This window comes from Ranitomeya variabilis, chromosome 1 (genome assembly GCF_051348905.1).
Source record: "Ranitomeya variabilis isolate aRanVar5 chromosome 1, aRanVar5.hap1, whole genome shotgun sequence".
NCBI classification, from domain to species: Eukaryota; Metazoa; Chordata; class Amphibia; order Anura; family Dendrobatidae; genus Ranitomeya; species Ranitomeya variabilis.
In genome coordinates this window covers 375337695-375350692 of record NC_135232.1, presented here as the reverse complement: position 1 = coordinate 375350692, position 12998 = coordinate 375337695, and the positions used below count along the sequence as shown (strand labels likewise).

At 44.1% G+C, this 12998-nt stretch overlaps 1 protein-coding gene across 2 annotated transcripts in view; it reads left to right on the top strand.

Annotated features, from left to right (window-relative positions):
• Nucleotides 1–12998, top strand: part of VPS13A (vacuolar protein sorting 13 homolog A) — a 277896-nt gene that overhangs the window by 93723 nt on the left and 171175 nt on the right. For both annotated transcript variants that reach the window (XM_077249012.1, XM_077249013.1), the window contains exons 17-18: nt 10367–10509; nt 11120–11321. In XM_077249012.1, the coding sequence (XP_077105127.1) occupies nt 10367–10509; nt 11120–11321 (345 nt within the window). The remainder of the gene's footprint in view (nt 1–10366; nt 10510–11119; nt 11322–12998) is intronic.

Sequence of the window (12998 nt, the reverse complement as noted above, 5' to 3'; positions counted from 1 at the left end):
AGGGCAATCACCTTTTCACAAAAGGCCCTGTAGGTTTGGATTTCTTTTTCTCTTAATAATAATAAGACCTTCATTTGAAAACTGCATTTTGTGTTTACTTGTGTTATCTTTGTCTAATATTTAAATTTGTTATTTGATCTGAAACATTTAAGTGTGACCAATATGCAAAAGAATAGGAAATCAGGAAGGGCCAAACACTTTTTCACTCAACTGTATACGACTGAGATTATGCAGTTGGTGTCTGATGTATACTGCCCGTGGTTCGGTCAACATGCATCAGCTGGCCGGTTCCCTTCTAGGAAGAGAAAAAAAAGAGATGGAGAAAATGAGAGAGGGAAGTGGAGGAGAGGACAAAAAAGTGAAGTGGTCAAACTTTTTATAAGGATTTAGTAAAGGGCTATTCCATTTATCAACCATGATGAAAAGGCAAAAGATCTGACCTTTGACTATGGAAACCAAGTGGCATCATCCAATTTGTCACTCTACATGCATTATTATATTTAGCACCTCTACCCAGAACAATCCGATAGGGAATGATGAATATATCAACCTTCATAGTCCTTTTTTCTTTTTCCAATATTTTTATTAGTTTTGACATGTATAACAGACAAATCACACATAAGAGTGCGGATTGGCAACAGTAAAGCCTAGATAAAGCAAGGGATGCAGCCCTTGGAACGAGTCGCCTTATAACTGGCAACAATAATCTACATATCACAAGCAGGTAGCCTGAATAAAGTAAGGAATATAGCCCTTGGAATGACTGCTTTATAATTGGCGACTGTGATACAGAAGTCAATATGCAGAGAGCACCTAGGCGAGGTAGGCAGGTAATCGGGATGGCATTTGGTGCACAAATAGGAGAGCCGATTGACTACGTTGTTGCATAGGATGTAGTCATTGGAGAGAACCACCCCAAATCTCAATATAGAAGTCAATATAGAAGTCAGAGGGCAGAGAGTACCTTGATGGGGTATGATCAACCTATGGAAGGAAGCGAGCTGTGTATTAGATGAAAGTGTGGTGAGATAATAGGTGGTCAGGGGGGGAAGCATTGATCCCATTTATACCATTTCTGATAGAACTTGCTAAATTCGTTGTTAGACAAAGCGAACTTGAGCTCGAGTTCTCTATGTTGTGACATTAGTTTGATAATGAGGTCAGCGTTGGGTAGAGTAATTTTTTCCAATGATAGGCAATGGAGTTCTTGGCTACCATGCAAAAGTGTAAGATTATATGTAGAAGAGATCTGTCAAGAAGGTTAGTGTCCAAAGAGAGAAGAGCCAGTTGAGGTGAGAGAGTAAAAGTGGGGCCTGATAGTTTGAAGATTATTGAGGAGATGTCCGACCAAAAGGTGGCGACGGTAGGGCAGTTCCAGAAAATGTGTAGTAAGTCACCTCTTTGACCGCACTCTCTCCAGCAGAGTGAGGAATTGGAGGAATTAATGTGAGACAACCTAGATGGTGTGTAGTACCATCTAGAACAAATTTTGAAGTGAGATTCTAGGAGGGACATAGAGATTGTGGAATGATATGATGTTGTGAATGCCTCTTCCCAGTCGTCTATAGCAGCATAAAAATTGAGGGATTTCTCCCAGGCTATTATATAAGCTTTCTTAACGAAGGACGTGTCCTTATTAAAACTGTCGTAAATAAACTTATGGCTCCAAAATATACGGTGGCTTGGATTGGTCAGGATTTTTACAGATGACTCCGTAAATCTTAGCTTGAGACCTAGAAAAAGTTTAGTATTTTCCCTCAGTACTATGTACTCGAGGAAGGAGGATGATGGGACTTTGAATATATTCTTAAGGGAGCTGAAATTCAGATGATTGGGTCCATCCGAGATGTCACCCAGAGTTTGAATTTTTAAATCCGCCCAAAGGGGGGGCAAAGTTAGGTTCAATAGTGAGTAAATAAAAGGTAGTGACAGTTTATGTAGCGTAGATCCGTTTTGGCTACGGCCTTCTGATCTAGAAAGTCTGGACCAGGCAAGGGAAATTGCATGGAAAATCAGATGTTTGGGAGTGTTTAGGGTAGAGCTAGCTATGGCCTTGAAAACCAGGGATTTGAGGGGTTTGCCCCCATTAATTTCTATCTCCATGTCGTGCCATGCCGGTGTATTTTGGTCAGAAAACCAAGGTGAGCTCTGTTTAAGTAAGAGTGTATGATAATGGACATGAATATTAGGAAGATTCTTTCCACCATGGGTTCTCTTTTTATAAAGAGATCTAGTATTTGTTCTGGGTTTTTTATTATTCCAGATGATGTTGTTTAGTTGAGATTGAATCGCCGTCAGGCAGGATGGGGAGATGGGGAGTGGGATGCATCTGAAAATATACAAAATTTTGGGGCGTGTGAATAGTCTAATTGCCAAGTTTCTTCCCCACCAGGACAGGTCTCTATCTTTAAAGGTAATGCTATCTTTTAAAATTGAGTCTGTTAATTTTTTCATGTTTGATATGACGGTCTTTTCTAAGTTTTTGTTAATAATAATACCTAAGTAAGGTATTTCCTCACTACACCAGTTACCGTATATACTCGAGTATAAGCCGACCCGAGTATAAGCCGAACCCCCTAATTTTGCCACAAAAAACTGGGAAAACTTATTGACTCGAGTATAAGCCTAGGGTGGAAAATGCAGCAGCTACCGGTGAATTTCAAAAATAAAAATAGATGCTCCATACCGTTCATTATGGCCCCATAGCTGTGCCATATAGTGCTCTGCACCGTTCATTATTGCCCCATAGCTGTACCATAGAAAGCTGTGCCATATAGTGCTCTGCACCGTTCATTATTGCCCCATAGCTGTGCCATATAGTGCTCTGCACCGTTCATTATTGCCCCATAGCTGTGCCATATAGTGCTCTGCACTGTTCATTATTGCCCCATAGCTGTGCCATATAGTGCTCTGCACCATTCATTATTGCCCCATAGCTGTACCATAGAAAGCTGTGCCATATAGTGCTCTGCACCGTTCATTATTGCCCCATAGCTGTGCCATATAGTGCTCTACACCGTTCATTATTGCCCCATAGCTGTGCCATATAGTGCTCTGCACCATTCATTATTGCCCCATAGCTGTACCATAGAAAGCTGTGCCATGTAGTGCTCTGCAGCGTTCATTATTGCCCCATAGCTGTGCCATATAGTGCTCTGCAGCGTTCATTATTGCCCCATAGCTGTGCCATATAGTGCTCTGCACCATTCATTATTGCCCCATAGCTGTACCATAGAATGCTGTGCCATATAGTGCTCTGCACCGTTCATTATTGCCCCATAGCTGTACCATAGAAAGCTGTGCCATATAGTGCTCTGCACCGTTCATTATTGCCCCATAGCTGTACCATAGAAAGCTGTGCCATATAGTGCTCTGCACCGTTCATTATTGCCCCATAGATGTACCATAGAAAGCTGTGCCATTGCTGCTGCTGCAATAAAAAAAAAAATGACATACTCACCTCTCTTGCTTGCAGCTCCTCAGCGTCCCGTCCCGGCGTCTCTCTGCACTGACTGATCAGGCAGAGGGCGGCGCGCACACTATATGCGTCATCGCGCCCTCTGACCTGCACAGTCAGTGCGGAGAGACGCCGGGAAGATGGAGCGGCGCCCGGCGTGTGGAACGCGGACAGGTGAATATGTAATACTTACCTGCTCCCGGCGTCCCGCTCCTTCCCCCGGACAGGTGGTCTTTGGTGCCGCAGCCTCTTCCTCTATCAGTGGTCACCGTTACCGCTCATTAGAGAAATGAATATGCGGCTCCGCCCCTATGGGAGTGGAGTCCATATTAATTTCTCTAATGAGCGGTCCCATGTGACCGCTGAACAGGGGAAGAGCTGCGGCACCCGGAGACCGTGGGACTGCAGGGACAGCGCCAGGAGCCCCGGAAGCAGGTAAGTATGCCTCAGCGCCCTCTCCCCCTCACCCGCCGACCCTGCCGCCGACCGTGACTCGAGTATAAGCCGAGAGGGGCACTTTCAGCCCAAAAATTTGGGCTGAAAATCTCGGCTTATACTCGAGTATATACGGTAAATAATATAGAAATTTTTAAACGGTGTATTTCTTTTTGGTTGACGTGAATGGGTAAAATGTTGGATTTTGAGTTGTTAATCTTGAACTTAGAGAGGGCCGCAAAGGTTTCCAATTCGCTAAGGGTTTCCAAGGTGGAGGTTACCGGGTTAGTGAGAGTCAGAATTATTTCATCCGCGGATAGGCTAAGTTTATGCTGGCGTTTGTTTGTGTGTATACCGGTAATATTGGGGTTTTGTCTTATATGTTCCACCAGGGGTTCTAGTGCGAAGTTGAAGAGTAGTGGGGAGAGGGGGCATCCCTGTCTCGTACCGTTGTTGATGGCGAAAGCGTCCGAGATATGTTATTGCAGATAATTCTTGCTGTAGGGCCGTTGTAGAGTGACATAAAAGTGGAGATGAGGTTGCTGTTAAAGCCAAACTTGATTAGGGCCTGTTTGAGAAAACACCAGTCAATGCGGTCGAAAGCTTTTTCTGTATCTAGTGATATAAAAACTGTTGGGGACCTGGATAAGTTGGTGAGTTTGATGGAGTTCAGTATTCTTCTTGTGGCGTCAGCTGGTTGTCTATTCTTGACAAAACCCATTTGGTCGTTTGCTACTAGATTGGGTGGGAAGTAGCTGTCTGTGTTCAAGAGGGAAATCGGTCTGTAATTGCTAGGAGATGTGGGATCGCCTGATTGTTTTGGGATTAGTATAATAGATGCCTCAAACATCTCTGGTGGGAAGGATCCCGATGTGGCGGCATAGTTAAAAAGCTTTACCAGATGGGGGGATAAGTTTTTACAGAAGGCTTTATAGTAAGCATTGTTGAAGCCGTCTGGCCCAGGTGACTTGTGGGGTTTGAGGTGGTTAATGGAATCTTCGACCTCCAGGGTGGAGAAGGGTGCTGATAGGGACTCAACCTCTTCTTTCATTAAAGATGGCAGTTTACTGTTGGCGAGGTATGTTCTGATGTCGAGTTCTTTTGGGGGAGGGGAGGAAGGGTCTGAGTTTAGGTTAATATAGTTTAGCATAGTATTTGGAGAACTCGTTGGCTATGTCCTGGGGGTGGGTTAGTATAGTACTATCTACCAGGGAGGAGATTCTGTTTATTTTGTTTTGGGTCCTAAGTTTTTTAATTCTGTTAGCCATATACCTGCTGGGTTTGTTCAACCATGAATAGACCTTGTATTTAGAAGAATTTAGAGCTGCTTCATATGGTGAGTAAAGCAGGGATCTTAGTTCTTGTCTTAAAGAAAATAGGTCGGATTGAACCTTAGGCGAGGGAGAGGGGAGGCCAATTAGGATTTTTTCTAGTTCGCGTATGGATTTTTGTAATTTTTGTCTTTTTTCCTTCTTTTCTTTTTTAATGTTGGCGGAAATGCTTATCAATGTGCCTCTGATGATGGCCTTATGGGCGCACCTATTAACGGAAGGATTGGTAGTTTCCGGGGAGTTTTCGTTGAAATAATTAGTTATGGTTTTCTGAATTGTGGTCATGTGAACGGAGTCATGGATGATGGAGGCGTTGCATTTCCACATCCTCGCATTTTTTAAAAATGGGCCGATGAGAATCTCACCAATAACAGGGGAGTGGTCCGATATCGTCCTATCACCAATGCATACCTTTTTAAATTTCTCAAGAGAGAAGATATCTGACAGGATCAGGTCTATCCTGGATGCCGATTGGTGGACTGAAGAGAAATGAGTAAATTCCTTGGATGAGGAATTCAGGCATCTAAAGGTGTCGTAGAGTTCATTTCTGTCCAGCCACCAATTTAGGTTATTTGAAGTTGGTCTGGAGCCAGAAGAAGAGTCTAGGATTCTGTCTGGGGTGACATTGAAATCTCCCAAGAAAATGAGGTTTCCTTTCTTAACCTCATTTACCTTCTTCAGAGTTTTAGATAGGACTCTAACCTGATTCCTATTTGGTGCGTACACGTTCGCCAAAGTGCATGTTTGACCATTAATGATGCAAATCAAGATATGGTATCTGCCACTAGTATTAACATGTTCCTCAAGGACCTCAAAGGGGACGGTATTTTTGACCTAGGTAATCACCCCAGCTTTTTTACTAGAGTTGCAGGCTTCGAAAATATGAGGGAAGCTGTGGTGTTTGAAGTAGGGGTGATTCCCTGCCAAAAACTTTGTCTCCTGAATACAAGCAATGTCTGCTTGAGATTTAAGTAGTTCTCTCCATAAAGTATGTCTCTTTTGGGGGCTGTTTAGCCCTCTGATGTTGTAAGATAAGATTTTGAACGACATTTTAACCAAGTTGCTAATAGAGAAAAAATAACATTTAAAACCTTAAGGTAACAGTAGCCTGAAAAGGAAAGGTTAAATTGAGGAACAAAGTATGGTGGCAGCCTATGTAACAGTAGCCTGAAAAGGAAAGGTTAAATTGAGGAACAAAGTATGGTGGCAGCCTATGTAACAGTAGCCTGAAAAGGAAAGGCTAAATTGAGGAACAAAGTATGGTGGCAGCTTATGTACTGTATTATAGCTTTCTTCTTGCGAGCCTTAAGCCCCCGTCTCACTAAGCGAGATCGCTAGCGAGATCGCTGCTGAGTCACAAGTTTTGTGATGCAACAGCGACCTCAGTAGCGATCTCGCTATGTGTGACACGTAGCAGCGACCAGGCCCCTGCTGCGAGATCGCTGGTCGTGTCGGAATGGCCTGGACCTTTTTTTGATCGTTGAGGTCCCGCTGGGTAGCACACATCGCTGTGTTTGACACCTTACCAACGACCTCGTTGACGACTCAGACACTGAATCGTCATAATAGCTCCCATGTGACATCGTTGTACAGGTCGCTGGTGAGATGTCAAACAGTGAGATCGCAGCAGCGATCGTTGGAAGATATCACTGTTTGACATCTCACCAGCGACCACATAGCGACGCAGCAACGATCCCTGACAGGTCGTATCTTTGTCGGGATCGCTTTAGCGTCGCTAAGTGAGACGGGGCCTTTAGAGTCGGCGGTTCTTGATTGAGACCTTAAAGATAAGATATCACAGTAATTACACAAGTAGGTCTACTGAACTACCTGAGAAGAAAACGGGGGTTATTAATAGTGGACGGGAATAGGGGTGACATCCCAAGTAGGAATTGAGGGGGAGACCCCCACCTTCAGGTGATGGCAAACATGGGAGCAACCTTATGTTTGAATGGTTTCTGTTCAGCGGTCAAGAGATCTAATGAAGTTTAAACAATCTTCAATGGATAGAATCGGTATGGTTCTTCCCCGGTGTGAAATAAGCAGTTTCAGCGGGAAGCCCCATTTATAGCTGATGCCCTTGTCGCGAAGGGCTGAAGTCACTGGCCTGAATTCCCTTCGGCCTTCCAAAGTTTCTTTTGAAAAGTCAGGGAAGACCTTTAGATCCTTGTAAGGCTCTGGGAAGGTTCTTTTTTCCTTTAGGTAGGTGAGTATAGCCTCTTTGGTTTTAAAAAAGTGGAGTTTGAGGATGGTGTCTCTCGGTAGTTCTGCCGAGACTTTGGGAGGCTTGGGCAACCGGTGAGCCCTGTCGATTGTTAGGTCTAGGTCTGAGAGATCGGGCAGAGCTGATTTAAAGATGTTTTTGAGGTGGGTTGACAATTGGTCTTGGGACACATCTTCTGGGATGCCCCTTATTTTTAAGTTGTTACGTCTACCTCTGTCTTCGAGGTCAGCCATTTTGGAGCGTAGATATTTCATTTCTAGGTTGATTCGGTCCAGTTCGTTAAAAGAGATTGACGACCTATGTTCAAGTCTATTCAGCCTCTCCTCATGTTTTGACAGTTGTTTATCGATCTTGTCAAGCTTGTCACAGTATCTTTGGAAGTTAGAGTCCATTTCAATTTTCATTGTTTTTACAAGGGAGTTTAGTTTTTCGTCCATTTTGTTCATTAATTTATTTATTAGATCATCTTGATTTAACTGACTTGGGCCTACAGAGCGTGAGTGAGTATAGGTTTGCTGATTTTGTGTCCCTGTTTGATTCGGATTCATCATATTTTGTTTTACTTTTTAGTGGTGATTGGTTAGGAGATGTGTCACTAGATACGACATCCTCCTCTGCTTCTGAGTTGTTACCGGCGGAGATATATTTCTCGCTTATAGCTCCTGGGTTCATTCTCTTCAAACTAGTAGAGGAATCCATTTTAGACGGGGAGGATTTGCGGTCAGAAGATTTGGTGTTGGGCCCATAGTCTAGTAAATGAGATATGTCCCTCCTGGGAGATCTGGATCTACGCCTAGGAGAGGAGAGAAAGCTAGGTCTGGTTTTTTCTTGGTCCCTGCGGCCCATATGTTTGTCTTGTTTTTGGCTGTAATGTGTTTTTATTGGAGTAGTAGGGTTAACTTTCCCTTTAAATTTTGTGTTGCTCATGGTAGCAGCCTAAAGACACTAGCAGGGCAGTTACTAGTGTGTTGAACAGATAAAACTGTTTGTCTCAGCTATGTCAAATACGGTTGAGGTTGAGGAAAGTACTATCACTTTTTTCCAGGTGTAGATTTTCTGTGAGGACAATGAGCGGAGAGCACTCCTGGGTTTGCTAGCCCTTTGGGAGCTTATTTGTGGTTTACCTCATATATTGAGTGCAATGGCCCGTTTTTGCGAACTCAGCTCTCTGTTATCAGTTTTTTAGAGCAGTTAAGATGGCGCTGGCGGATTAATTCCTAATTGTAACGGCCGGAACTACTTCCCATAGTCGCTTATTGAGGGCGCCTGAAATTTTTATAAAAAGACTATTTGTGTTCCCTTCCCACAAATGGTTGTTGTAGGGGTGGTATGAGGAGAGTATTACTGAATTTTTCCCCCTTAATCCTGCGGTTTTTTGCGGAGTTATGAGTGATTTTGGGGGACTATTTTCTGAGATCAGGCCTCCAGGTTTTGCCGATTTGAGGCCGGGGGCTCGATTTTACAGTCCACTTAACCTTGCGGTTGAACTCCGTGGGGCTTCTTGGGAAGGTCCGGAGCTGCTTCGGAAGGCAGGGTGAGGATAAAGTGTGTCACCGGCGGCGCTTCAGCTGAGCCGCTGTCCGCTGAGCCGCTGTCCGCTGGGCTCCTAGTACGGGGGGCCTGAAACCAGCCGATCCGGTGGCGTCTGTGCCTGGGGAGCTGTGAATGGTTCTGCTTCTTAAGCGATTCCGCTGCTGAACCACGCTCGCCGCTAGCAGCTGCCCGCCGCCTGGAGTAGATTTACAGCGGCGCTGCACGTTGAGTGGTGTCTGGAGTTGCCGTCCGCGGACAGATCAGAGCCATCTGGGACCGCCTGTTGTGCCTGCTAACCGGAGACTGTCCGCTGGGGAATACTCCGGCTTGATGGTTGCAGGTCTTCCTGGAGGGGTTTTGTGAGGCGCTTTATCCCCGGGAATGGGAAGCGGGGAAGAGGAGATCGCCCCTTCACTGCAGAGTTAGGCCTTCCAGGTCCACCTGGCTTGGTAGGCCTCAGAGGCCAAGTCCAGTTGATGCTGTGGTGTAGTCTTTGAGGCGGTATAGCCAGTTAGATATTTGGTTGGGAGGGCTCCCTATAGTATTGGGAGATGATATAGGGGGATTATGTGGCCAGGGGCCTCCTTAAAATGCGGTGAAAGTCGCTTTGTGGGATTTTTTCCCCTGGAGCTCCCTCTTTACACGTGTCTCTTCATTGACACCGAAGCCACGCCCCCTTCATAGTCCTTTTTAATCTTGGAAATGGTCCTGGGGAGCATGGAAATTAGGGCTATTTCAACCATTTTGTGGAGATCACCGTGGTATAGTATGCTATACAGTGCAAGAGATTAGAAGCAACTCCACCAAATATGCAAGTTTGAGCCAGGGACAGAGACACACCTTCAGCACCAGTGTGAAATCGAAGGAAACTTTTTTTTCAGTTTTACAGGAGTCCTGTAGCACTGTAAAATGATTTTGCAGTTTATTTCTGTAGCCTACAGGAAACTGATATTTTATGGGGTTTTTTTAGAGGATCTAAAGAGTTGGAGTTAAGCTGAGATCAATTTTGATCAAATTTGCAGCGCTGATATTTCGCTGACAGCTCTGCATCCAATTACTGAGCTCAGCGACTCTGAGCGTCTTGTGCTGTCAACTCTGAGCTCCATTATTGGCTGCAGCACTGTCAACATGATTCTGCATTCATTAAACGACACCACAAGCAGCAGTAACATCTCAATGTTGGACCCAGGAAGGGTGAGTAAAGCTAATTTTGTTTTTACAAACAAACTACAGCCAGGAGAGGGTTTTCTGGAACTGCGAAACCTCTTTACAATTTAGGTGTGAATATACTGTACATATGTTTTTATTTGCTTTATTGCCGCAATGTTTGTAATTATATGCGCACCCACCCGTACAGCATCATTATTGTGTTGTTTACTTTTGTAGTATGAATCTATGATTGTATGCGTCAAACTGCTCAGCATGTCCATTCAGTTACAAGAGGAAAGAGGAAAATCTGAGCTGATAAATTTTGCCATAACTGATTTGAGCACAGTCTTAAAACAGCGACCTGGTGCACAGGCAATTAGGTGAGTAGTGCAACTCATTTCTTTATGTATTATCAGATGTCAGTTTCCATTTCTTTTCATGGTAACCCTCCAGGAGAAAGACACTGTCTTATTGTTCCCCTTTTCACCATTTTATGACTTATTATTATTAAGTGTTAATAGGCAGTCTGCTACTTTTAATAACTGTGCAATCTACACAGGAATGTCCCAACCTCACAGTGCTTTTGATAAGCAATCTCATGAACTTATTTGGACACTCCCTGAAGGCCTCCATGCACACTAGCTGTGGTCTGAACCATCGTTCAGCTGACGGCTATCTCCTCTGACTTCCCCGTGCACTGAAGTGCATTTCCTGGCTGAGAGCTCCTGTGTTCTTTGTGAGCCTCTGCTATACTTTCTGCTGCTGGCTTATCTCCAAGGAGAATAAAGGTATTGGTCATTGAAATTCAACAGCTGTTGGGGAAGAGTCAGGAGGCCATCATACACATTTGACTATCATTCGATCCCCCAATATTGGCCCTTTTAATCTAATGTGTATGGGGGTCTTAACAGCACTTGATGAAATTTTTCATTAGGGAATTAGCAGTGAATGTAGTTTAGAAATAAACACATTCTCTATTTTTCTGTACAGATTTGAAGCACAGGTTGGCACATTTGAAATAACAGGCATACCACATGGAAACGACATACCATGTCTACTGTCTTCACGAAATGTTGTGGTGGACAATACCATTTCACTGTTGAGTCTCATGTTTGAAACCAATCCAATTGATGAAAGTGCTGACCAAAGACTAATAGTGGATTCTCAGCCTCTGGAAATGATATATGATGCTGTAAGTATTGTGTTATTGCTAAATTTGTGTGAAATTACCTGCTATCTCCTATAATTCTGGCTCACATTCAAGTGTATATTGCTTCAAAATTCTTTTTCTGTGGGTTGGGAAATTACTTTTCTTTTTGCATCTTAAGTTCAGGGATGGGGAAACCCCGGCTCACTGGCTGTTTACAGCCCGGGATGTCATTTCTCCCGGTCCCTGGGCAGAATCCCAGGGACTTCAGTGCTTGAGCCGCCTTCCTTGAGTATGCTTATGAAGCATCCACTGCGGCTCACGCAACAATTTATTACTCCCTAATGCTGGCCAGTGTTGCTGTATCCTATGTGATTTATATACCACAATCTCAGTGTTTCTTTTGTGATGTATATACAGCAGTCTCTGTGTCTCCTAGGTGATGTATATACAGCAGTCTCAGTATATTCTATGTGACTTATATGCACTAGTCCCAGTGTCTCCTATGTGATTTATATACATTTGCCTCCCAGTGTCTCCTATGTGATGAATATACAGCAGTCTCGGTGGTTCCAAGGTGATGCATATATAGCAGCCCCTGTGTCTCCTATGTGATGTATATACACCAGTCCCAGTGTCTCCTTTGTGATGTACAGTACAGACCAAAAGTTTGGACATACTTTCTCATTTAAAGATTTTTCTGTATTTTCATTGACCTGGTCTCTAATCTGAGCTGCTGTTAACCTGCGATTTCTGAGGCTGGTGACTCGGATAAACTTATCCTCAGAAGCAGAGGTGACTCTTGGTCTTCCTTTCCTGGGGCGGTCCTCATGTGAGCCAGTTTCTTTGTAGCACTTGATGGTTTTTGCCACTGCACTTGGGGACACTTTCAAAGTTTGCCCAATTTTCTAAACTTATCCTCAGAAGCAGAGGTGACTCTTGGTCTTCCTTTCCTGGGGCGGTCCTCATGTGAGCCAGTTTCTTTGTAGCACTTGATGGTTTTTGCCACTGCACTTGGGGACACTTTCAAAGTTTGCCCAATTTTCTGACCTTCATTTCTTAAAGTAATGATGGCCACTCATTTTTCTTTACTTAGCTGCTTTTTTCTTGCCATAATACAAATTTTATCAGTCTGTTCAGTAGGACTATCAGCTGTGTATCCACCAGACTTCTGCACAACAAAACTGATGGTCCCAACACCATTTAGGCCATGTGCCCACGTTGCGGTTTTTGTTGCGGATTCACAGCAGTTTTCCATGCGGTGTACAGTACCATGTTAACCTATGGAAAACAAAAAACGCTGTGCACATGCTGCGGAAAATACAGCGCGGAAACGCTGCGGTTTATTTTCCGCAGCATGTCAATTCTTTGTGCGGAATCCGCAGCGATTTTACACCTGCTCCATATTAAAAAAACCACAGGTGTAAAACCGCAGAAGAATCTGCACAAAAACCGCAGAAAATCCGCAGTAAAACCGCGATAAATCCGCAGGAAAAACGCATTGTTTTTGCCCTGCGGATTTATCAAGATCAGTGCGGAAAAATCCGCACACCAGTCCGCAGCGTGTGCACATACCCTTATAAGGCAAGAGATCCCACTTGTTAAACCTGACAGGGCACACATGTGAAGTGAAAACCATTCCCGGTGACTACCTCTTGAAGCTCATCAAGAGAATGCCAAGAGTGTGCAAAGCAGTCATCAAAGCAAAAGGTGGCTACTTTG